The following is a 23,208-nucleotide window of genomic DNA, read 5'->3' on the forward strand; positions in this document are numbered from 1 at the left end:
CGCATAATCTTACTTGTCCTGAAACATGTCTGAAAGGCCATTTTCAGCCACTCCAACAACTAAACTCTAATTTCAGGTCACCATAGTCACAAATTTCAGTGTACAGTTATTAAAGAGTCAACCAGTTCTCCTTACTATTGGACATGTTTGTTGAACTGTCTAAGATTTTGTTGCTTTTCAGCTTAAAATATGCATCAAATTATTTTAAAACTTTGTCAAATTTAGCTGAGGATTCATCAATTCCTTACCTCATGATAAAATCATCAGCTATCGGACCTGCTGAATAAAATAGCATATTGACTTGTTCAGCTTCTGTCTTTTTGTCTGGACCTGAAGCTGTCACATATCTAAGGAATACTTTCTGCTAAAATCCCCAATTTTGTGCTTGGCCTGAGCCTTGGATGAGTGCAAACTGGCCTGGTAAAGTCTATTTTTTGTGCATGGTTGTTTAACAGTTAGTGTGGGTACAGCTTTAAATGCTGTGCAGGTTTCAAAGATGGCACCTCAGAAAGATTTATTCAAAGAGACTTCCCACACTCATCGATGGATTCCCACTGTGATGGTGGTTCTGACCTCTTTGTCTCTCCTTTTGTGCAGCAATTCACTTAGAACAAAGAATAGTACAGCACAGGAACAGGTCCTCCGGCCCTCCACGCCTGCGCCGATCACGTTGTCCTATCTAGACCAAGAGAGCTTGTATCCCTCTATTCCCCGTCTGTTCTTGGGTATATCTAGATAAGTCTTAAATGTTGCTAACGTATTTTCCTAAACTACCTCACTTGCAGTGCATTCCAGGTCCCCACCACCCTCTGTGTTAAAGAAACTTCCCCCACACATCTCCACTGAACCTTTCCCCCCTTATGTTGAACTTGTGCCCCCTTGTAATTGTCATTTCTACCCTGGGAAAAAGCTTCCAACTGTTCACCCTATCTATACCTCTCATAATTTTATAAACTTCTATCAGGTCGCCCTTCAGCCTCCGTCTTTCCAGGGAGAACAATCCCAGTTTATTCAGTCTCTCTCATAGCTAATACCCTCCATACCAGGCAACATCCTGATAAACCTTTTTTGTACTCTCTACAAAGCCTCCACGTCCTTCTGGTAGTGTGGTGACCAGAATTGGACACAGTATTCCAAATGTGGCCTAACCAAAGTTTTATCTAACTAACATAATTTGCCAACTTTTATACTTGATGCCCCCGTTTTCCACCTGTGCTGCCACTTTTAAGGATCTGTGGACCTGTACTCCCAGATCTCTCTGCGTGTGTCTATGCTCCTGCCATTTATTTTATAGCTCCCACCTGAAGTGGACTTTTTTTTAACTGGATTATTCTGGGCCTTCTCTGTACTGTTGATGGATTTTCAGATGTTTTAATATTGTTTCCTGGCTTTGGCTGGGCTTTTCAAACTGCGACTGTTTTTTGCAGTTTGCAATGAGTTCAGCCACCATATGGTATGGCACTGACTGAACCTGAACTGTCTGTGGCGTTTTCGAAAATGAGCTGCTATGACTTTTAAAAGACTAAAAACATTTTTAAACTAGTTCTAGCCAAGTACTTAATTGTTCAAATCACCTCCCCTCGGTATGACTCTGCACTCTGTGGGTATTCAAACTGGACCTCCACAAGCGATTATGGAGTACTCAGCTGCAGAATAGAGTTTTTTTTTTTGCCTTTCTTCCTCCAGTTCTGCAATGGAGTTTCTCTTAGGCGACCTACCTCCATGTCTTCACTTCAGGTTCTTTCAATTAGGTCAGAATGTGGCTCCTTTAATTTTCCAAATCTCTGCTGCAGCTTCTCTTGATGTTTGGGTTTTTCCATTAACTGTCACCATGTTGTAGGTCTCATGAGGAGGTTCTGAGTCCTGTGTGGTCAAACATTGCAGGCGAGATTCTCCGGCCTCCCAGCCACTTGTTTCCCACCGGCAGGAGGTGGAGCATTGTTTGCTAGCAGCGGGATTCTCTGGTCCTGCCGCTGTCAATGGGAATTCCCATTGATGTCATCCCAGACCAGAGAATTCCGGCCTATGTGTTCATTGATAAGACATAAATATGCACAGTTATATAGGGTATAGTCCCAACTAAAAGCTAATTCCATGCCAGCTTCTGCACAGCTCTCTATAAAATCTGGTCATATGACCTATTACATCACATTGTGGGTGGTACTATTCGCAGTCCCACACTAACTCTTGCTATGCTAAATACTCTTACACTAGAAGTTAGTCAGGTTTATCAACCAGTGAAGAAACAAAGTAAACTAGCTTTCAATCTAATAAACAACATCCTATCTATAAACATCTGGAAGCTGCTTCAATTAAGAAATATTTCATTTCCTGCTTGAGTTTCCTGAAAGTATTTATATTTGGATAATTCTCCCTCTCTTAATAAATCATGTTATAACTGTTAATATCTCTGACTTTGTACCCATGAAAACCAGTAGTAGATATCTTTATAAAACTATTGTCAGTAGTTAATAAATATCTGCAGCTTGTTCACTTTGCTATGTTTACTATCTCAAGAGGAACTCTCCAAAAGTAAATGAAAATGATTTAAGTTAATTTTGGGCTAATTGCTGAATGGATTTTGTCAGATGCCAACGAAAGACTGAAAGAGTGGGAAGGTGGAAAACCAGCAGAATACCCTGATATGTCGACGCAGTCAGCATCCTCTCATGCAGCTCGCGGTGTCTCAGAGTCTGGAAGCGATATCACATATGGAGAGGTTGAGCACAGACTAGATTTACTTCAGGAACACCTCAGCAGGTAAACAAGTCCTCCAGCTTGATTTTAACCTCCCCCCTCCGCCCCCCCCCCCCCCCCCCCTTTCACTGTCGCTGAGTCAAAATTCTGACCTTCCTTCATAACGTAATTGTGGGTACACCTACAACACTTGGGCTGCAGCACTTCAAGAAGCCAGTTCACCATCACCTTCTCAAGGGCAATTAGGGATGGGCAATAAATGCTGGTCCAGTCAGCAATGCCTACATCCCTTGAATGAATAAAAAAACACAAGTATGATTAAAGGGAAATGATAAATGGCTAGTCCAAGATTTTTTTAAATAAATTCTAAATGCACTGTTGTGATTTGCATGGATTAAATGGCATTCTTGTCACACTCCCAAGAATGAATAAACTGTTTGAATAATGGGGTAGAAATTGGTGCACATTCATAATATTTCCAGCATAAACGACAGCAAAGCACACAAATACCATAGGACGGCACAGTGGTTAGCACTGCTGCCTCACAGCACCAGGGACACGGGTTCAATTCAGGCCTTGTGTGACTGCCTATGTGGAGTTTGCACATTCTCCCGGTGTCTGCGTGTGTTTTCTCCGGGTGCTCCAGTTTCCTCCCACAATCCAAAGATACGCAGGTTAGGTGAATTGGCCATGCTAAATTGCCCCTTAGTGTCCCAACATGTATAGGTTAGGGGGATTAGCGGGGTAAATACTTGCGGTTACGGGGATAGGGCCTGGGTGAGATTGTTGTCGGAGAGTCTATGTAGGAATTCTATGAATTTGGCAGTGAGACAGCCTAAGTGGAATTTTACGAGATTCATTCTAAGTGTCCAGCTAGAGTGAAAATGGGAGAGTTCCGAATCCATTTTTGGGTGTGTTTTTACGCCCAATCTTACATCCTTAGACATTGAAAATAGACTGTTTCCAGCTGCTGCAGGCAGTGGGCTGGGCTTAATTCACAAGCTAGCCTGCAGAGGGAGCTATTGCGCATGCACAGACCTCTATGTCCGCACATGCACAATAGCAACTGTAGAGGGAGCTATTCCACATGTACAGACCTCTGATGCTGCACATGCGCAATTGCGCAATTTCAACAGCAGGGGTCTGACAGAGAGAGAGAGCTGTCAGGCCCCTGCTGTTGCAGATTGCAGGGGCCCATGGCCGATCATGAGCCCCACACCACCCAAGATACAACCCCTGCCGCCCGGCCCCTCCACCACCCAGACCCATTGCATCCCCCCCGATTCAATCACATTATAAAGTGGCAGTGGGCCCCCCTCCCTCCCTGATCCAATCACACTGCAGAGTGTCAGTGCCCCCCCACCCTTCCCGATCCAATCGCGTTGCTGTGTCAGTGGGCCTCCCTCCCTCCGCGATCGGGCTGCCCCTTCAGACCCTGCCCATTCAGGCCCTAAGCACAGAGGCCCTGCCCCCATTGGTCCCATCCCCTGGCACAGTCCAGTGGGCAGTGCCAAGTGGGCATTACCAAGATGCCAGCTGGCAGTGTCAAGGTGCCAGTGTGGTACAGACAGGCTGGAACTGCTCAAGGGGCACCCCCTTTGCCCTCAGATACCCCGGGTGGGGCCTCAATGGCCCCAGGTTCCACCGGCAAGGCCTCTTCCTCGATGATGGGATGCATGTGTTTTCCTCGTCGGAGAGAACTTCCCCCGGCAAAGCCATAAAGGCAAGTCAGCCCAGACGATTCAGTGCCGGGCTCACTAAACAGATGTAAATTAACATTTAAATACATTTGAATAAATGATTCCGCTCTCACTTATTTCTGGTGAGAGGCTGACCTCGCCGGAAATCCGGCTCTCGTAAAATCGCGAGAGCCAAGAAATCGGGCGCGATCCTGATATCTCGGCTCTCGCACAATTTTAACGGCCCCTATTGCCATAAGACCATAAAATATAGGAGCAGAATTAGGCCATTCAACCCATTGAGCCTGCTCCAAGATTCAATCGTGGCTGACAAGTTTCCCAAATCCATTCTCCCGCTTTTTCCCCGTAACCTTTGATCTCTTTACCAATCAAGAACCTATCTATCTCTGTCTTATATGTACTCAATGAACTGACCTCCACAGCCTTCTGTGGCGAAGAATTCCATAGATTCACACTCTCTGGCTGAAGAAATTCTTCCTCCTCTCAGTTCTAAAGGGTCATCCCTTCACTCGGATCCTGGTTTCTCCTACTAATGGAAACATCTAACCCACATCCACTCTATCCAGGCCTTTCATTGTTCTGGAAGTTTCAATGTCAGGCTGCAGTTGTCCCACTGCCTATTTTCTGGGGGCTACTTTTCAGGTTTATCACATGAATGAGGGGCCAAGAGAAGTCGCACTCCTTCTGGCTCCCACAGCTGGTCCAAAGACAATTTGCAGGCCCGGCCCAGAGCCTACCTGATCATCACCTACCTGCCCTTCCATGCACCACACAATTCTACAGCCCTACCTGAGGGCCACTGCCAAGAATTGGTGTACACTTCACAAGTGAGCTGGCTGGGGCTGAATAACTCGAGTCTATTTTGAATGACGTCAAAGCCCAATTTAAATTAGCCTACCTGTTCTAACACAGGGATCATTTTCTGGGTCCTGTTTGCACAAGCTGGCACTTTGGTTTCTATCCCAACATATTCTTCAAAGCAGACCAAAAGTCTTTAAAATTTGTTCCACTGCTGATGATTTTCATGAACTTGAATTAATTTTAATATTATTAAATGACTTAACGACATTGGTTCCAGAACCATTAGATGTGTTCCCCCACCCCCCCCCCCCCCCCCCACCTTCCCCCCACCGGTGTGATGTCATGGTGACAGGAACTAGTTCTGGTTTTCGAAAATGAAAACCAGACATGATGCCTATTACAGGGGCACAGAGATGATTATAGAGTGGTGAGGGACATGGCAGGCTGGCATTGCCGGTCGGAACTGCCCGGTTGATACTGCCAGGGACAGGCCATCTATGAAGTCCCATTGAGGGGATCCTTGTGCATGAGGAGGGACTAATAACTGGGGGGGGGGGGGGGGTGGTTGTGCCTGCATTGGGGTTGGGAGGAGTGGAAACTATGGGTGATGGGGGGGGGCTGGGTTGTGGGTGCCCCAATACCGGCAGAGGAGTGGAAAAGGGTTCCAGGTCAGGTCATCCTGATGCTTGCCTGATGTGCAAGGTTGCCCCAATCTTTCAGTGATGGGGAGGGGTTGCCCCTCTGTGTGCAAGGGTTGGGAGTGTTCCCCATGTCCCCTGAGGGTCCCAAATGTTCATGGCTGTGGTGGTTGAGGGAGGGGCTGTAACTTTACTCTGAGATCGGGGTGCTCCTAAAAGAGGGATCCCTGATCTCTGAATCCGAGCTTTTGTGAGTTTAGGCACCGCACCCCCAGCTGGCTGTGTGATCCTCGGCCAGTACTTTGAAATTGTACAGAGTGCTATCTGGTCAGGCGAGGAAAGGCAGCTGTGAAACCAGTAAGTTACGCACAGCTTTTCCCGCCTGTCCCAGCACTCTGTGTAATTTTGGGAAAATTCTGCCCAGTGTTCCTGCATGTTAATTTCTGCTATTTCTCACAATGCCATGAAGTCCTGCAGCACAGAGTTACAACATTTTCAACAATTTCCCACAAGGTTCATTTATAATCTCACCAATAGGGACTGCTGTTTCCTTGCTCTGTCTGGTGCTAAAAGGGTGTAAACAGCTTCAAAATGGGACCATTATCCTAATCACCCAGTGCAGGTAGCTCAATTCTGAAAGCAGCTACTGCCTGGCTTCAAGGTGCCTGTGGTATGTCAGGCCGTATATGTCACTTTTAAGATGCCCATAGGGGTCCAATGACTGAAATATAACAGGTTGCCATTTTAGATTTGAGTCATCAGAACTTGCACTGTACAGGTTCCAACCAGGTCCATGAAAGAGACAAAGAAGCTCAGCTAAGATAAGTTTGCAATTATTTTTGTGGGGCCTGAAGGACCAGGAATGTTTAACATATTTCATGTGTAGCCAGGGTACAGTGGTGAGGATCCCTACATTGTCAAATAGAGCAGCTTACTTAATACACGAATATTAATATAGAACTAAAAATAACCTAGGCTGTGTCATCCTGCCCTCAATCCTGTCTCGCCCCATGATTGCAACATAGTTTGCTGGCAGTTGAGATCATAGAATCCCTACAGTGCAGAAAGAGGCCCATCAAGCCTGGACCAACAACAATCCCAACCAAGCCGTATCCCTGTAACCTCACATATTAAACCTGCTAATCTTCCTGACACTAAAGTGCAATTTAGCATGACCAATCAAGCTAACTCACAAATCTTTGGAGTATGGGAGGAATCCAGAGCGCCCTGAGGAATCCCACACAGATACGGGGAGAATGTGCAAACTGCACACAGTTATCTGAGGCTGGAATTGAACCCGGGTCCCTGGCGCTGTGAGGCAGCAATGTTAACCACTGTGCCACGCTGCTGCTAATATCGATTGTGGCCCGATATCAGTTGTGAGGTGGGTGCCCATTCGTAAATGTGGCCACATTTTTGCTTCAAGTATGCATGACCAGCCAGCAAACTCCACTGGCCCATTCTCCAGAAATCAAAATAAACCACGTGCAATACTGGCTGGTGCTGAGCAAAGACCAAATCTTTGTCTGACATAGGAAAGATCCAAGACCATCTGGATTGTATTCACTCGTATCACATGGGAGATCACTAGATAAAGCTAAGGAGTATGAGAAAGAAAACTGGTTTGAAAGTTGGTTTGAAGGGAGAAAAAGTGGAGTAAGAGTTAATGGCGGTTTTTGAGAGTAGTTGAAATATGAAAAGCTGTTACTTGGAGTTGATTCCTGCGGCCAGCACTCTTCCCTGTGTGTACCAATGGTTTGAATGATTAGCCAAGCGGGGATGGTGTCGAGAGTAGCAGACGATACCAAGACGGGAGGTAGAGTTCATTATTCAGAAGACCAAAGGAGGAAGGAGTGGCAGATGAAATTCAATGTCATTGTGAGCTTAAAACTAAAGCAGTAATTACAGACTCAGCACTGAGCAGGATGGATTTACAGAACATTAATCACAGCTTCAAAGGTTGATACGGCTATTAAAGAAAAGTTAACAGAATTCTAGATTTTATTTTATTTAAGAGATATGGAATAAAAAGCCAAAAGATAGTGATGAATCTGCAGTAAATCTTATTAAGATCTCAGTTAGAGTAGTGTGTGCAGTACTGGACTCCATATGAGAAGAAAGACATTGAGATTTTAAACACAGATACTTTAGGAAGCCACTTTGAATCAAGAAATACAAATATGAAGACAAGTTGAGTATATTTTCATTAGTACGCAGGTTAATATAATAAAAATGTTTTAAATTCTTAAATATACTTAATAATAACTAGCAACAGAGCAGTATTTTGGAGGCCAGTGAACAGGGTAGTATCTATGTATGTGCTTATCCCTGATAGAAGGAGACCCAGAGACTAACTTAAGGAGAGAAAGTTGTTTGCATAGCACTACTTCAAGTACCACTATTCAGATTTACAACAATTCCCTGTAGGCAGACAGTGCTGCAGACCATTACCTGCATGGCTCACATGGCACTCCTCATTGATATCATTAAATAAACTCATGCTAGCCACAGTAAGGAGTAGAGGCAACATCTGTGTAGTGACACCGCAAGTGGTATTCTGCAAACAAATTTCTCCCCTAAATGTATTATGCAAGAACAAAATTACAATTTTTTAAAAAGGAGACAACTCTTTTAATGATAAGTAGTTTAGTATTTCTCAATGATTTCACATAACCTTATCTTTGATTCGCAGAATATTTCTCGGACAGGTAACATCATTCAAATCCAAATTTTGTTATAAAATTGCCAAAACATAGTTTGTTCTAAGTATGTGTACAGTACATAAGGACATGAAAATTGAACAGATAATGTCTTGTTTTTCTAGATTGGAAACACAAATGTCTACTGACATTCATACCATCTTGCAGTTACTACAGCGACAATCCATGTCAGGACCTCCTGCATATAGTATGGTAACAGCCACAAGGGACTATCAAAGGTCTTCTGCAAGGATGGTACAGACAGTCCAACCAGTAGCATCTGTAACAACAGAGCACAGCTTCCCAACAACACCACAGGTAAATATCCATTATAGGATATTACAATTCAACACTTAAGAACATAGGAACATAAGAACATAAGAAATAAGAGCAGGAGTAGGCCATCTAGCCCCTCGAGCCTGCCCCGCCATTCAATAAGATCATGGCTGATCTGAAGTGGATCAGTTCCACTTACCCGCCTGATCTCTATAACCCCTAATTCCCTTACCAATCAGGAATCCATCTATCCGTGATTTGAACATATTCAACGAGGTAGCCTCCACCACTTCAGTGGGCAGAGAATCCCAGAGATTCACCACCCTCTGAGAGAAGAAGTTCCTCCTCAACTCTGTCCTAAACTGACCCCCCTTTATTTTGAGGCTGTGCCCTCTAGTTCTAGTTTCCTTTCTAAGTGGAAAGAATCTCTCCCTCTCTACCCTATCCAGCCCCTTCATTATCTTATAGGTCTCTATAAGATCCCCCCTCAGCCTTCTAAATTCCAACGAATACAAACCCAATCTGCTCAGTCTCTCCTCATAATCAACACCCCTCATCTCTGGTATCAACCTGGTGAACCTTCTCTGCACTCCCTCCAAGGCCAAACTTCCTAAAGGTCTGACCAGGAGCAATGCTAGGAAGACAGTATCCCAAGTAACTGGGGGCGATGGGTGGTAGTATGTACTCCTCTCCAAATATGCTGGAAAATGGGATGGGAGGGAAACAATTTGTTTTTAAATTTCCACTCGTTGGCCACATGCCTTAACTTTTGTATTTCAACCTTTAAATGATAGTACCACACATGGAGGGATTGAGGGAATTTTAAGTGAAAGTGGCATTCAGCTGGGTGATAAGGGAGGCAGGCAAACACTAAACTTTCCCTAAGGGCACTAATTTGAACTTCCATTAAATAATTTTGAATTCTTTTAGACTGTGTTCAATAGCTCGTAACTGACCCCATATTGCTATCAGCACAGTGGTTAGCACTGCTGCCTCATAGCGCCAAGCACCCAGGTTTGGTTCCCGCCTTGGGTCACTGTCTATGCGGAGTCTGCATGGTCTCCCCGTGTCTGCATGATTGCTCCGGTTTCCTCCCACAGTCCGAAAGACGTGCTGGTTAGGTGCATTGCCCATGCTAAATTCTCCCTCAATGTAACCAAACAGGCGCTGAAATGTAGCGACTCGGGGATTTTCACAGTAACTTCATTGCAGTGTTAATGTAAGCCTACTTGTGGCACTAATAAATAACCCCCCCCTCCAGATATCCTGGGGGCTCGCAGCCAATTGCAAGCACCAGCCACCCAGAAATATTGCCCCCGTCTCCCCTCCGCCCCACTGCCATCCAGAACAATCACCCCCCACCTGATCGCATGCAGAGTGGCAGTTGGACCCCCCTCCCTCCCCCACCAATCACGTGCAGAGTGACAGCAGGGCCTCCCTCTCCCCCACTGATCGTGATGCAGAGTGGCAGTGGGCCCCCTCTATCCAATTGGCCCAGCCCCCATGGGCCCCATCCCTTTCAGGCCTCAACCCTTGGTGCCAAGGTGGCAGTGCTAATGTGCCAGCTGACACTGCCAGGCTGGTACTGCCTAAGGGGCACTCCCTTGCCCCCAACTCTCGGGGGTGGGGGGCTCTCAATGGCTTCCGGTTCTACCAGCGAGGCTATCACAACTGGTCCCTGTTCATGGGGACCAGGTGGTTTTTTTTGTATTTTTATTCCAATTCAATCAAATCAAGTCCAATTCAGAGTCTCAACAAGTTGAGACATTCCCGATCCAAGCTGACAAGACAGGGCTCTCACCTCCTGTCTTGGGCTTGATTGGAGTAGGTGTAGCTCCTCCTCCAAGGCTTGATCTCATTTGCATCTCAGCCAAAAGGCCGAGATGCCGCTTTTAAAAATTGCTTCAAATGAAACTAAAATGTAACCTAATGACTTCAACCAAGTACAGCATGTTGATTCTACACTTGATCTTAGCCAAAAGGCCGACCAGGTGTTTTCCTCACCAGAGAGAACCTCTCCCAGCGAGGCCACAAAGGCAAATGAGCCTGGACAATTGTGTCCCAGGCTCATCAATTATATTAAAGTGAGCATTACCATACATTTAAATCATTTATTCAACCCCTCCTCAGAAATGGGCTGGAGGCTGAATGTGCCAGATATCCAGTATCAGTAAGATTGCAAGAGGTGAGAAATCGTGCATGAACCATTGATGGGTGGGGCTAAGTGGTAAAATCCCGCCCCCCCGCATAATCTTTTTTTGCATCCATGGTTGATAATGTACCCCAGGACCTTGAAGACAGCAACAACCACAACTTGTATTTAAATAGTGTTTTTAATATAAAACATAATCCCAAGGCATTTCAAATGAATATCCAAAGATGTGCGGGTTAGGTTGATTGGCCATGCTAAAAATTGCCCTTAGTGTCCTGAGATGCGTAGGTTCGAGGGATTAGTGGGTAAATATGTAGGGATATGGGGGTAGGGCCTGGGTGGGATTGTGGTCGGTGCAGACTCGATGGGCCGAATGGCCTCTTTCTGTACTGTAGGGTTTCTATGATTCTATGATTATAAAACAAAGCATGACATCAAATTCAGGTTGTCAAAAAATGAAAAGCTTGGTCACAAAAGTAAGTTTGAAGGAGTGTCTTAAATGATGAAAGTCGAGAGGTGGAGAGGTGTGTCGAGGGTATTCCAAAGCTTGGGGCCAAGGTAAATGATGTCACCGCCACTAATAGTCGAGCAAGTGAAATTGATGATACGCAGAATAAGAGTATCATCAGGTTGTGGGGATGGAGGATATTACGGGTGGGTGGGGGGAGGGGGGCCATGAGGGGTTTGAAAATATAGATAATTATTTTAAAAACAAGATATTGCTTGCAGGAAAAGGTGTAAAGGTAAGCCCAGGAACTACAGGCCAGTCAACTTAACCTCAGAGGTGGGGCACCTTCAGAAAAGATAATTCGGGACAAAATTAATAGCCACTTGGTCAAATCCAGGTTAATTAAAGAAAGCCAGCACGTATTACTTAAGGGAAAACGGTGTTTAACTAACTTGCGTGAGTTTTTTGGTGAGTGAACAGAAAGGGTTGCACAATGGACTTGTGGACTGTAGAGCTCATGGAATAAAAGAGACAGTAGCAACATGGTTATGAAATTGACTGAAAGACAGGAAACAGAGAGCAGTGGTTAACGGTTACTTTTCAGACTGGAGGAAAACTTATATTGGAGTTCCCTTGGGGCCAATGTTCGTATACCCAACTCTTCCTGATATATATTGATGACCTAGATCTTGGAATATAAGGAAAAAATTCTGAATTTGTGGTCAATACAAAACTTGGAAGTATTGTGAACTGTAAGAAGGACAGTGTAGAAGTTCAAAAGGGCATAGTCAGGTTGGTGGAATGGACAGACAAGTGACAGAGGAAATACAATGTGTAGTAGAATGAAGTGAATCATTTTGATGGGAAGAATGTGGTGAGACAATATAAAGGATAAATTCTAAAGGGGATGTAAGAGCAGATGGACTTAAGTGTATATGTGCATAAATCATTAAAGGTGGCAGGGTAGGTTGAGGGCACTGTCAGTAAGGCATACAACATCTTACACTTTATGAATGGGGCATGGAGTACAAAAGCAAGGAAGTTATGCGAAATAAAAGCAAAAATACTGTGGATGCTGGAGATCTGATATAAAATCTGAATTTCGGAGTTCCAAAGGAGAGTCATATCAGACTCAAAACGTTTCTCTCTTTATTGATGCTGATGAGTTTATCCAGCACCTACACTAAACCTGTAAAAAAAAAACTCCAGCTTGTCCTCAAATGGAGTATTGTGTCCAGTTCAGGGCATCACCCTTCAGGAAGGATGTGAAGAAATTAGAGAGGCTGCAGTAAAGATTCACATAAATGGTTCAAGAGTTGAAGAACATCAGTTACGTTGGTAGTTTGCAAAGATTGGGACTGTTTTCCTCAGAAAACAGGTTGAGATGATTTGAAAGCAGTTTTCATAATCATGAGGGATCTGGGCAGAGTAGATAGGGAGAAACTGTTCCCATTGGTGGAAGGATTGAGAACTACAGAGAGGATATTGAAGATAATTGGCAAAAGAAGCAATGGTGACATAAGAAAAAACATTTTCACACAGCGAGTGGTTAGGATCTGAAATGTCCAACCTGCAAGTGTGGTGGTGGCAGATTCACCAGGCTTTCAGAAAGGAATTGGATTATTATCTGAAAAGGAAGAATGTGCAGGGCAACAGGGAGAAGGAGAGGAATGGCAGTCAGAGAATTGTCACCCCGACTGCACAGCCTCCTCCCCTGAACCCATCCCCCGATTGCACAGCCTTCCCCCCTCCCCCAGCCCATCCCGACTGCACATCCTCCCTCCCCCAAACCCATTCCCCGACTGCACAGACCCCCCCGAACCATCCCCCGACTGCACAGCCCCCCCCGAATCCATCCCCCGAACCCATCCCCCAACTGCACAGCTCCCCCCGACCCCAACCCCCGACTGCATAGCCTTTCCTCCCCGAATGTGTGAAAGCCAGCACCCTTCTGCAGAGGAAGGGATTTGCAGGCAAGCTCAGCCTTCTCAGCTGGTAGCCTTCTGACACAGGTTATGTGCGACCATCTTCCAAAGAAATAAGGAAGTGTGTTTATGACACTATTGTGAGTTGTTTATCTGATGAAATGGTTGGTGGGCTTTACGATGTGAGTTGCAAGGAAACGTGGGTTGTATTATTGATGAGTGTGATGAGGTGTAGAGTGAAGAGTACTGATTGTTGGGTGACAGAGTGGGAGAGCAGACTGTTATGTGTGCTGAGGCTGGAGGTGGTGGAGATTCGAGAATACACTAAGACAACAGTATTCTTAACTTCACAACTCTTTAAGTCATTGAACTTGTTTCTGCATTGCAGCCATGTCAGGGAGTTAAGTTCCTGACACTATTGTCATCTCTTCCTGATGACAGAGATGATGCCTGGAGGGCATTCTGCCACATGAGGGAAGCAGGATCCCTCTTCTGCTGTCCATTGCCTGGAACAGGGTCTTCAAACCAACATCACTCAATCTGCTCACCCTCTCTACGATTTATTTTTCTGTTCAGAAATACTTGCCTGTTGTCCGTATCTGGAATGTATTTACCCGTTAAGAGGTACTGGCTGCTTTTTCTTTTAAGCAGCATCAGTGAAGTCCAAACTCTGGCTCCTCCTACCCTGTAAACAGGTGTGTGCTGAGCACAGCTAACTCCTCATGCAAGAAAAACAGAAAGTTCTGGAAAAACTCAACAGGTCTGGCAGCATCTCCAGAGAGAGAAACAGAGTTAATGTTTCGAGTCCAATGTGACTTCTTCAGAACTGAAGAGAGGCAGAAATGTGATGCATCATATGCTGTTGAAAAAGGGGGCTGGAGATCAGAAAGAACAGTCTAGAACTGAACTGGGTAAGCAGCGTGCCTGCATGGAACAGTTCCATGCAAGATCATACTTGGAACTGTACATGATTACTGCCTACCGATAAAAGTGTTTAGGTTTAACACCCAACGTCTCAAAAATGAGCCACCACTACTGCAACATAAAGAACCCGTATTAAGTACATAATGTGACATATGAAAGGGAAAGTCAGCGCTAGGTTAGAAAGTGAAAACAAATAAAGATGTTATAGAACAAAAGGCATTAGGAGTAGTAAAGATACAAAGCATTGGTCCCAAAGTAGGTGTTAATAGCAGAATAAAGGTCAGCTTGGAAAATAAAAACATGGAAAAAGATATAAACTGACACCTGGAGAAATAAAAAAATCTAAATGGAGGACAGAGTTCCTGGTCTGAAGTTGTTGAGCTAAATGCCAAGTGCAGAAGACTGTAACTTACCTAAATGGAAGTTGAGGGGCTGTTCTTCATGCTTACGTTGGGTTTCACAGGAATATTGTTGCCTTCCTTAGAACAGAAGAGGCTGAGGGATGACTTGATTGAGATGCACAAAATTATGAGGGACCTAAGATAGAGTGGACAGGGAAGACTTGTTTCCCTAATGGAGACGGAGCACAAATTTAAGGCAATTGGTAGAAGCGTTAGAGGGGCTATTAGGAAAAACGTTTTCAACCAGAGGATGGTAGGAGCCTGGAATTTGCTGTCCAGATTGGTAGTTGAAGCAGAAACTCCTTTGGAAGTTACCCTGTTGTGTACCTGAGGTGTTGTATGCTGCAGGGCTATGCACCAGGTGTGAAAGGTGGGATTAGAATGGACAGCTAGTTTATTTTCAGCTGCTGCAGCCATAATAGGCTGAATGGCTTCGTTCTGTGGCCTAACCTTTCAATGGTCCTATTGTAGCAGGCCAAGGCCAGAAACATGAGCACAAAAACAAGGTGATAAGTTGAAATGGCAAGTTATCGGAATGTTCCACAAGACCAGTCTGCATCTGGATTCCTCAGTGTAGAGGAGACTACATTGTGAGCAGCAAATACAGCATTCTAAATGGAAAGTAGTACAAATAAAGTGCTGTTGCACCGAAAAGGGGAATTTGGAGCCTCAGATGGCGAAAAGATTGGAGTTAAACCTCTGGCGATTGAATGAGAAGGTGCCGTGAACAAAGGATGAGCTGCTGGGGGTGATAGAGGAGGGGACCAGGATGTCACGGAGGAAGCAGTCCCTCCAGAATTTTGACGGGGAGGGGAGGGGAAGATGTGTTTGGTGGTGACATCATGCTGTAGGTGGTAGAAATGGCAGAGGGTGATCCTTTAAACACAGAGGCTGGTGGGGGGAAAGTCGGGACAATGGGAACCCGTTTGCAGTTTTGGTAGGGAGGGAATGGAGTGAGGGCAGAAATGTGGAAAATGGGGTGGATATGGTTGAGGGCCCTGGGACCTGTCAACCACTCTGGGAGATGGAATCCTCAATTCAGGAATAAGGAAGACATGTCAGAGTGCCACAGTGCAAGGTAGCATCATCAGAAAAGATGAAAGAGAGGCAGAGAAATTGGAAGAGTGCTCCCTGAGCACTTATTTTCAGGCCTGATTAATTTACTAAGCGACAATTTGATCAGTTACTGGTGGAAGTGGACATCATGTTACAAGAAAGGAGCAGATTTTATTAATTAGTGCTGTCCATTCATATGAATTCACTTCAAGCTGACACAAAACATGGGAGTGATTTTCCCAAAATAATTGTCCGTGTCAAATGGGCAGTCAAACGGGAGCTTTTCCCGCCCGTTTTTTGGCGAGCTGAGTCTAGTGAGTTTACGGCACTTTGTGCAATACAGAGGCCGGGAGTGCTCAGGGGACCATTGTGCATGCACTCAATTTGTCCCACAGACATCACCGGCCTCCTGATCCATTCCCCCCCCCCCCCGCCCCCCACCCCCCACCCCCACCACACCCAATCACCAGCCTCCTGAACGCCGGTTTCCCAATCACCAGCCCTAACCCCAATCACCGGCCTCCTTATCTCCCCCCCCCCCCCCAAATCCCGATCGGCGGCCTCCTGATCACCAGTCCCGATGCCAAAATGCCGGCCCCAAACCCCCTCAGTCGCCAGCCCTGATCCTCCAATCACCGGCCCCGATCCTCCAATCACCGGCCCCACAGAATGCCCCTGCCCTACCTTCCTACCCCCATCTGGCTCCACCACCATCTGGCTCTACCCTCTGAGGCCTTACCCCTTGGCACTTCCCAGTGCCAATTGACACTGCCAGTGTGCCAGGTTGGCAGTGCCAGGGTCCTGGGCTGGCATTGCTAGGCTGGCACTGACCCCCTGCCCCCAACCTCCTGGCGGGGCCTCAATGGCCTCCGGTCCTACCAGCGAGGCTATCATGTCTGTTCCCCATTGCTGGGGGCCAACTGTAAACAGATTGAAATATTAAAATCAGCCTCGCATCATTCCCCAGCACGAGGCTAATTATGTAAAAAAAAACAGCCCAGGAGAATTACAACCTGCCGCACTCCGTGCACAATTCGGATTTTTGGCCTCATGCTGAAATTCACCGGCCCCACTACACTACATGACCAGCGTAGAAGTGTGGGAAAAACACGCAGTTTGAAATTCCCAATATCTTGACATTTGATTTGATTTTTTTTTATTTGATTGTCACATGTATTAACATACAGTGAAAAGTATTGTTTCTTGTGTGCTGTACAGACAAAGCATATGGTTCATAGAGAAGGAAAGGAGAGGGTGCAGAATAAATGTATTATAGTCATAGGCTAGTATTATAGTCCTAGGGTGCAGAGAAATTTCAACTTAATACAAGGTCGGTCCATTCAAAAGCCTGATGGCAGCAGGGAAGAAGCTGTTCTTGAGACATGCCCACCATGTGTGACCCCAGGAATTTCAGGGGCAAAGTATTTAGCTGCAATAACTGTGGATCACATGCCAATAGTCTTTGGGATCAATTTGGTAAGTTCTACAATGGAAGAGAAATTCTCAAGCTAACTAATCCAGTGCAGCAAAAAGTGCTGTATCCACAACTAGTGTACGATCTGCTGGATCATTCACTGTGATATTCCTATTTCAGGCTTTACTTTCTTCTCTCTTTCAGAGTCCAGAACTTTTAGACTTTGAAAAGTCCAAAATGAAATCCAAAGAGTCTTTGTCCAGTGGGGTTCATCTCAACACAATATCAGAAGACAATTTTGCCACATTTTTGGACCAAGAACAAAAACAAAATTCACAGTCTCAACAGCAACAGTCACAATCCTTTCTGCGTCCAATGCGACACCCTTCCTTACCGGACTCCTCACTAAGCACCATGGAACTGCTGGGCCTTCATAGGCATCTGTCAGATCCTGGTCTTCCAGGCAAATAGCCAATTAATACTCTGCATTTCAGTAGGTTTGCTGCTTTGAGTGGCTGTTTTCCTATTTATGAATAGCATCCTCCATGTATGACTCAGGGGTCTACAATGATACTGTCATATGCAAAAGCACTGTAGATTCATATCAGCTCTGAGCTCACAATGTTAAAGTTCCTCTTTGATGATGACCTGAACGCTTCAATAAGAATACATTTAAAATGTCGCACTGCCAGTAATCTAAGGCACCTTAAGTGATAACAAGCCTGAAATGCATGCCATTACATTGGTTTCTGTGTTGCATGAATTTAGTTTGAACTCAAACTAGAGATTTCATGGGGTGGGGGGGGAAGGAAGAATGATGTCTGTTAATGTAAGTCTTGACAGGCAGAGGCTGCAGTTCTAGTCAGAACTAGATATTATTACTTGAAAATACAGCTACTGTAAGCACACTGAGCTCATAGCTCTTTCAAATAAGTGGGAACTGTACATTTTGTGCTTAAAATAGCATCTGACCATTCCACTAAGCTCATTAAAGTTCATTTTTTTCCTTTTTCCTCCAACATTGCTATTCTATGAAAGAATGGGAAAATACAATTGAATCTTCATAGTGAAGAAAAATACAATTCAAGTTACATTATAGGAGTCTAGTGTAGTAGTGGCCTGAAAGACAGGCATACAAGTGTGGAATTCAACTGTTATTTTTTGAGCAAGACTTGACAGATTTGCTTTTAACACTAGTTATTAAAGGTCCATAAGTCTGAAGTGCAATAAATATTTTTGTATATCTGATGCTTGGCTCACATGGTAGCATTTGTTTAAGATAATATTTTCTGAATTCTCACAAACAACCCATGGCAAAGTATGAAGGCAGCTCAGTAGGTCAGATGAATTGGTTATTCCTAGTCATTTTGCCATTGATTTATACCACAAATCATCTTAATACTGGTAGATAAGGGATTGGACTTTTTTCTCATTTAAGTGGCTCAAATTTTAAAATTGTATGAATTTGTTTTTATTTCACATTTATATCAACATTATCACAATTGGCTAAAATACCATTTGAGTTTTACCTAAGCCGTGTTAAATGACACCATGAAATACTTACCAAGTGTCAAAGATGCTGGCGTTGCAGTTTTCTTCATTCTTGTGGTTATTTTGGGTAACATGGGCAAAGGTGCGAGCATTACCTGTCTCAATCAATTTAACATTTCAATGATATCGCTGCAGAATTCTCCAAAGTGATCTAAACATATATAACTAAAACATAGCTATATCATTTTGAATGTGAAGACACAGGGGGAACAGGAATGCAAAAAGGATCCTTATTATCAAACCATAAACTCAATAGCAAAGTGACATTTCAAGAACTGTGTAGTCATTGTACCGTATCATTGGTAAAATTACAGCATAAAACATCTGCTCGGAGAAATCCTTTTGACACCATGAACCCATTCAGGACCACAAAATGTATGAAGGGAATATTTAAAAGGGAACAGCTGATGACAGAATTACTCCAGATCCAGAACTTATAAATAAGTAATTAGATTTCAGTTATTTTTATCTACCTATCTGTGAATAATTGGGAACTAGTACAAGTGCCATAATATCTGTAAACTTAAATTTGGTAAGATCTTCTCAATAAACAGATAGCTTCTATCATTGAGGATGAAATAAATTCATGGAGCCATCTCCACTGCATTAGAAACATAAGAACTAAGGATTCACTAGACCAGAGCCCATCTAGTTTGCCTGGTACCATCCTATTTGTCACATAATACAACAATAATCCACTTGTTGACTGATCACTGGTAATGAATCTCTAGTTACTGATCCCAGACAGCGGACCCAGACATGAAGTCGTGGCTTTTCATCGAGTCGAAATGATGTAGAAGTCCTTTAAAAATGGCAGCCGGGAACCAATTCTGAGATTCCCAACCTCATTCCCAGGTTTCCGATTTTTGGAAATTCCCTTTAAGGGTGTGGGCTATTTCAGGTCAAAAGCTCACTCCAGACTCGGCTGGCTCGATTGAGGGGAATAGCACGTAGTCGTACACATCCATTTTCTTTGAATCAGGCCAGCTTTGCAATGAGTCGTGGTACATGGCATGTCAGAAGTGTTGTGAACCATAGTCTGGATGAGGTGACCTTTTGAAAGTTAAGTTCAAACGGTTCTCATGTCCCCAGTGTGTGCCCTCCACCCACCTGCTTTAGCCCCCTCATGCCCCCCTGCCAGATATGTCCTCCACCCACATGCCACACAACCCACCCTCTTCTTAACACATCCTGCTGTCAGTATAGTGTTCATTGCTTCTGTATAGTGTAAAGTGGGTGAATGGGCATGAAAGCCCAATAGTTTGGGAGATTCCATATGGATTGTTTGGGGGGAATACTTTGGCATGGTAGGCAAGAGAGGCTTTAGGGGTTTTGGGGGGCTTACCTTGTCATGGCAGGACATGAGGAGGGTATGGATGTGGCATGGAAAGTGTGTGGGATATCAGGGATGAGGGCTGAAGAGCATTTACTGTTTTTACTTTAACTGAGATGAAGTCACACAGCACCGAGACAGGCCTTTTAAACAGCCTGCCTCTGCACTGGGCGCCCGTGTGGCTGCCTCCAAATCTTTTCCAGGGTCAACTACACCAACTCCCACATCTCCACATTGAAAATTCTGTCCTTGCTTTCTTCTGCGGTGGGAGGCCAAGCTAGAGATTTTACCCACTCTCGCTACCTGCCTCACAGTTTAAAATCCAGGTTAAGGTGAAAGAAATCCCAATAATGGGAGAACTTTGGGAACCATGCACCCAGCTAACTGTTCCTCTTAAACATGCTACACTTACCATGTCATGCCTCAAATTACTCATATTCTATGTCTGAAGATATTATATTTTGAACGAAAATAATAAATTTTCGTTTGAATGTATCAGTACATCTGCAAACATGATCTCATTTGAGAGTCTATTCCATTGATTGGCCACTCACTCACTGAGATATGTTTTCGAAGATTTATTTTGAATTTGGATTTATCCCACTTCAGGTGTAGGTTGTGTTCTCTGTCTCTGCTGTTCTGTATGGGGGGGCAATAGTCTGTCGTGATCTGAAATAGCTAATCCCTTTCAAGGCCTAAAAACAGCATCCATTTCAGCCTTCATGTTCTTGTGCTCAATTTACATAACTGTACCTCATAATCCAATCCATCCAACCGCTTAACCGTTCTCCTCGCTCTCATCTGCAGCCTTTGAACAATATCCCTTTACTATATATTTTTATAATCATACATCAACCAGTATTCTATCATTAAAACACAAGCTAGGGTGAAATTTATACCTCTTTGTCTTATTTACCAGTAATAGCATGAAAGTACAAAAATCAAAGGTATAAAATACTTAATTGGATCCTGCTACTGCAATATGGAATTGTGATGTATAATTAAGAAGGAACTGCTTCATAAAAAAAAGTGCTCGGTAAATCTTTTCGAAATAAAATAAAATAAATTATAGCCAATTGTAATAGCCTGCAATACCATAAACTGGAAGCTGCTGTTAGAATCCACTCCATCCCCACAGTTTGATCCCATTGCATAAATGATTTTTGCAGATGGACAATTCTCACCTGTCTGAAGGTTGCTGGCTGCCCATTTGAAGATTCTCTGATCACAAGCTGTATCATAGGAGTGTCTAAAATCAAATTTGGACATTCTTTGTTCCAACTGGCTAATCAGGGAATCTGCATCCATTTGACTGCAGGGAATCTATGTCATGCACAACTTGGACAGAACCCAGTGCTACGGATCTCCACATCTATTTCCAGACCCTAGTGCCCTGCAGCTGATGGACACAGGCATGTGGGACATAGAAGGGCCTAACTGCATCAAAAGGCACCATTAGGTCACTTCCAGGTGAAATTATGATGAATATTGACACGCCACATTCTAAGGCCAGTTTTAAGAATGCACACAGCCAGTGGGGAGCCCCTCCTTTTGGCTACATATCAAAAAAAAAACAATGTGCATTTAAATTCATGATATGTGCCTATCTCTTCCTAAACACGGGTTTTGTAAGTTCCTTTTCACCAAAGCAGTGACTCTTCAGCACTGAGGAAAATGGAAATGACAGTTTTCTACCATGTACCATCTGATCTGATCATAAGAAATACAGCTAACTTTTTTACATCGCTGCATTGGGGAGTTACAAATGTACTCTGTGATCATTGGCTACAGTATGCCATATTATTGTTTAAATGGTCCCATCAATTTAACTCCAATCCTACCGAGAGGAGTTTTAAAATGATAACCAAAGAACTGCTGTGTGAGAGGATTCAATTTTCAATTCCAATGAAATTTGAAGAATTTAATTTAAACATTTAACATCTGAATGTTGTTATGGCTACTATTCCCTGGTTGTGCCATGAGTAGACACATGACCAGTATGTACTTTTAAGAAAGTTTCTTGCAACCTTTCAAAAACATTTGATTATCAAAGTACACATTTTAATTGGAAATGAAATCATAGAAATTACTACAATTTTCGCCATTCAATCCCATGTGACATTCAGAAGTAAATTACTGTACAGTACCTATGGCCCGCATTATAAGATGAGTTATAAGTACACAACTTTTTTAAAAATCGTACCACAAAAGGCAATCATCCAATCAATAAAATGTTCATGTCTCATAACACCATCATGAAATCATCTTTAAAAATGTTAACACTTGTCTGATATTCAAACGGGAACCTCAGAATTTATTCACTTGTGACCTTTATCGCAGAATCACAGAATTGTTACACAATAGGAGGCCATTCGGCCCATTGTATCTGCACCGGCTCTCCATAGGAGCAAAAGTCTTCCTCACTGGTAGAATAAATTATATATCCTACACTCACCCATTGTACATTTTCATTCAATTATCCGAGACTGCCTTGTGACCCAGGCGAGATATACTTAAATCTGGAATGCATTTTTAAAAAATTCATCATTGTTTGTAATATGTCCATAAATATGTATAAAGGGATAACAATACCCCTTGTCTGCATTATTTTCTTTCAGGATTTATCTGAGTGAGAAACAATTCTATCCAAATGTGTCTCTTATTGTTTGCTTCGTTGGTGTATTTATTAATGCTGTAATCATTCAAAATTTAAATTTGCACAATTTCACTTTTAACTGGAAAGTTTTGCATATAGCATTGTAAATAATCACATTATAATAAATCGTAGCGAAGAAGGAAATGGAATTTGGAGACAGATACCATATCAGTGGAGAATTAAAAAGACACGAATGTTTGTAAAAAAAGTAAATAAAATTCTATTAATACACCAAGAACCAGGATCTCGTACTTGAAAGCATCTATACTTTGTAGGTAAGAAACTCTTTGTTGCTGGTTATAAAAGCTTAACAGTATGGGTGTCTTCCAAACTTGCCTTTGTTACATAGAACTGGACTGTGCATTTGAGCACAAATTTCATACTGGCATAGTTTTAGACAGTTTCCAAGCACTTTCACCCTACTGTAAAGCAAAAAACAAATCTGCAACTGATGTTCTGTCTAATATTCTTTCTTACCTTGCCTTTTTGCATGATGGCAATTGGGCATCTGTCTTCTAGAATTTATAAACTGAAAAC

General features: G+C 43.6%; 1 protein-coding gene across 1 annotated transcript in view; it reads left to right on the plus strand.

Moving 5' to 3' along the window:
- kcnh7b (potassium channel, voltage gated eag related subfamily H, member 7b) overlaps positions 1-17,602 on the plus strand; it is a 443,308-nt gene extending 425,706 nt beyond the window's left edge. Inside the window, exons 17-19 of the mRNA XM_078227700.1 lie at positions 2,589-2,760; positions 8,661-8,853; positions 17,336-17,602. Of these exons, the coding sequence (XP_078083826.1) occupies positions 2,589-2,760; positions 8,661-8,853; positions 17,336-17,602 (632 nt within the window). The remainder of the gene's footprint in view (positions 1-2,588; positions 2,761-8,660; positions 8,854-17,335) is intronic.
- Positions 17,603-23,208: the final 5,606 nt, after the last annotated feature.

The sequence above is a fragment of the Mustelus asterias genome, chromosome 14 (assembly GCF_964213995.1).
Source record: "Mustelus asterias chromosome 14, sMusAst1.hap1.1, whole genome shotgun sequence".
Lineage (NCBI taxonomy): Eukaryota > Metazoa > Chordata > Chondrichthyes > Carcharhiniformes > Triakidae > Mustelus > Mustelus asterias.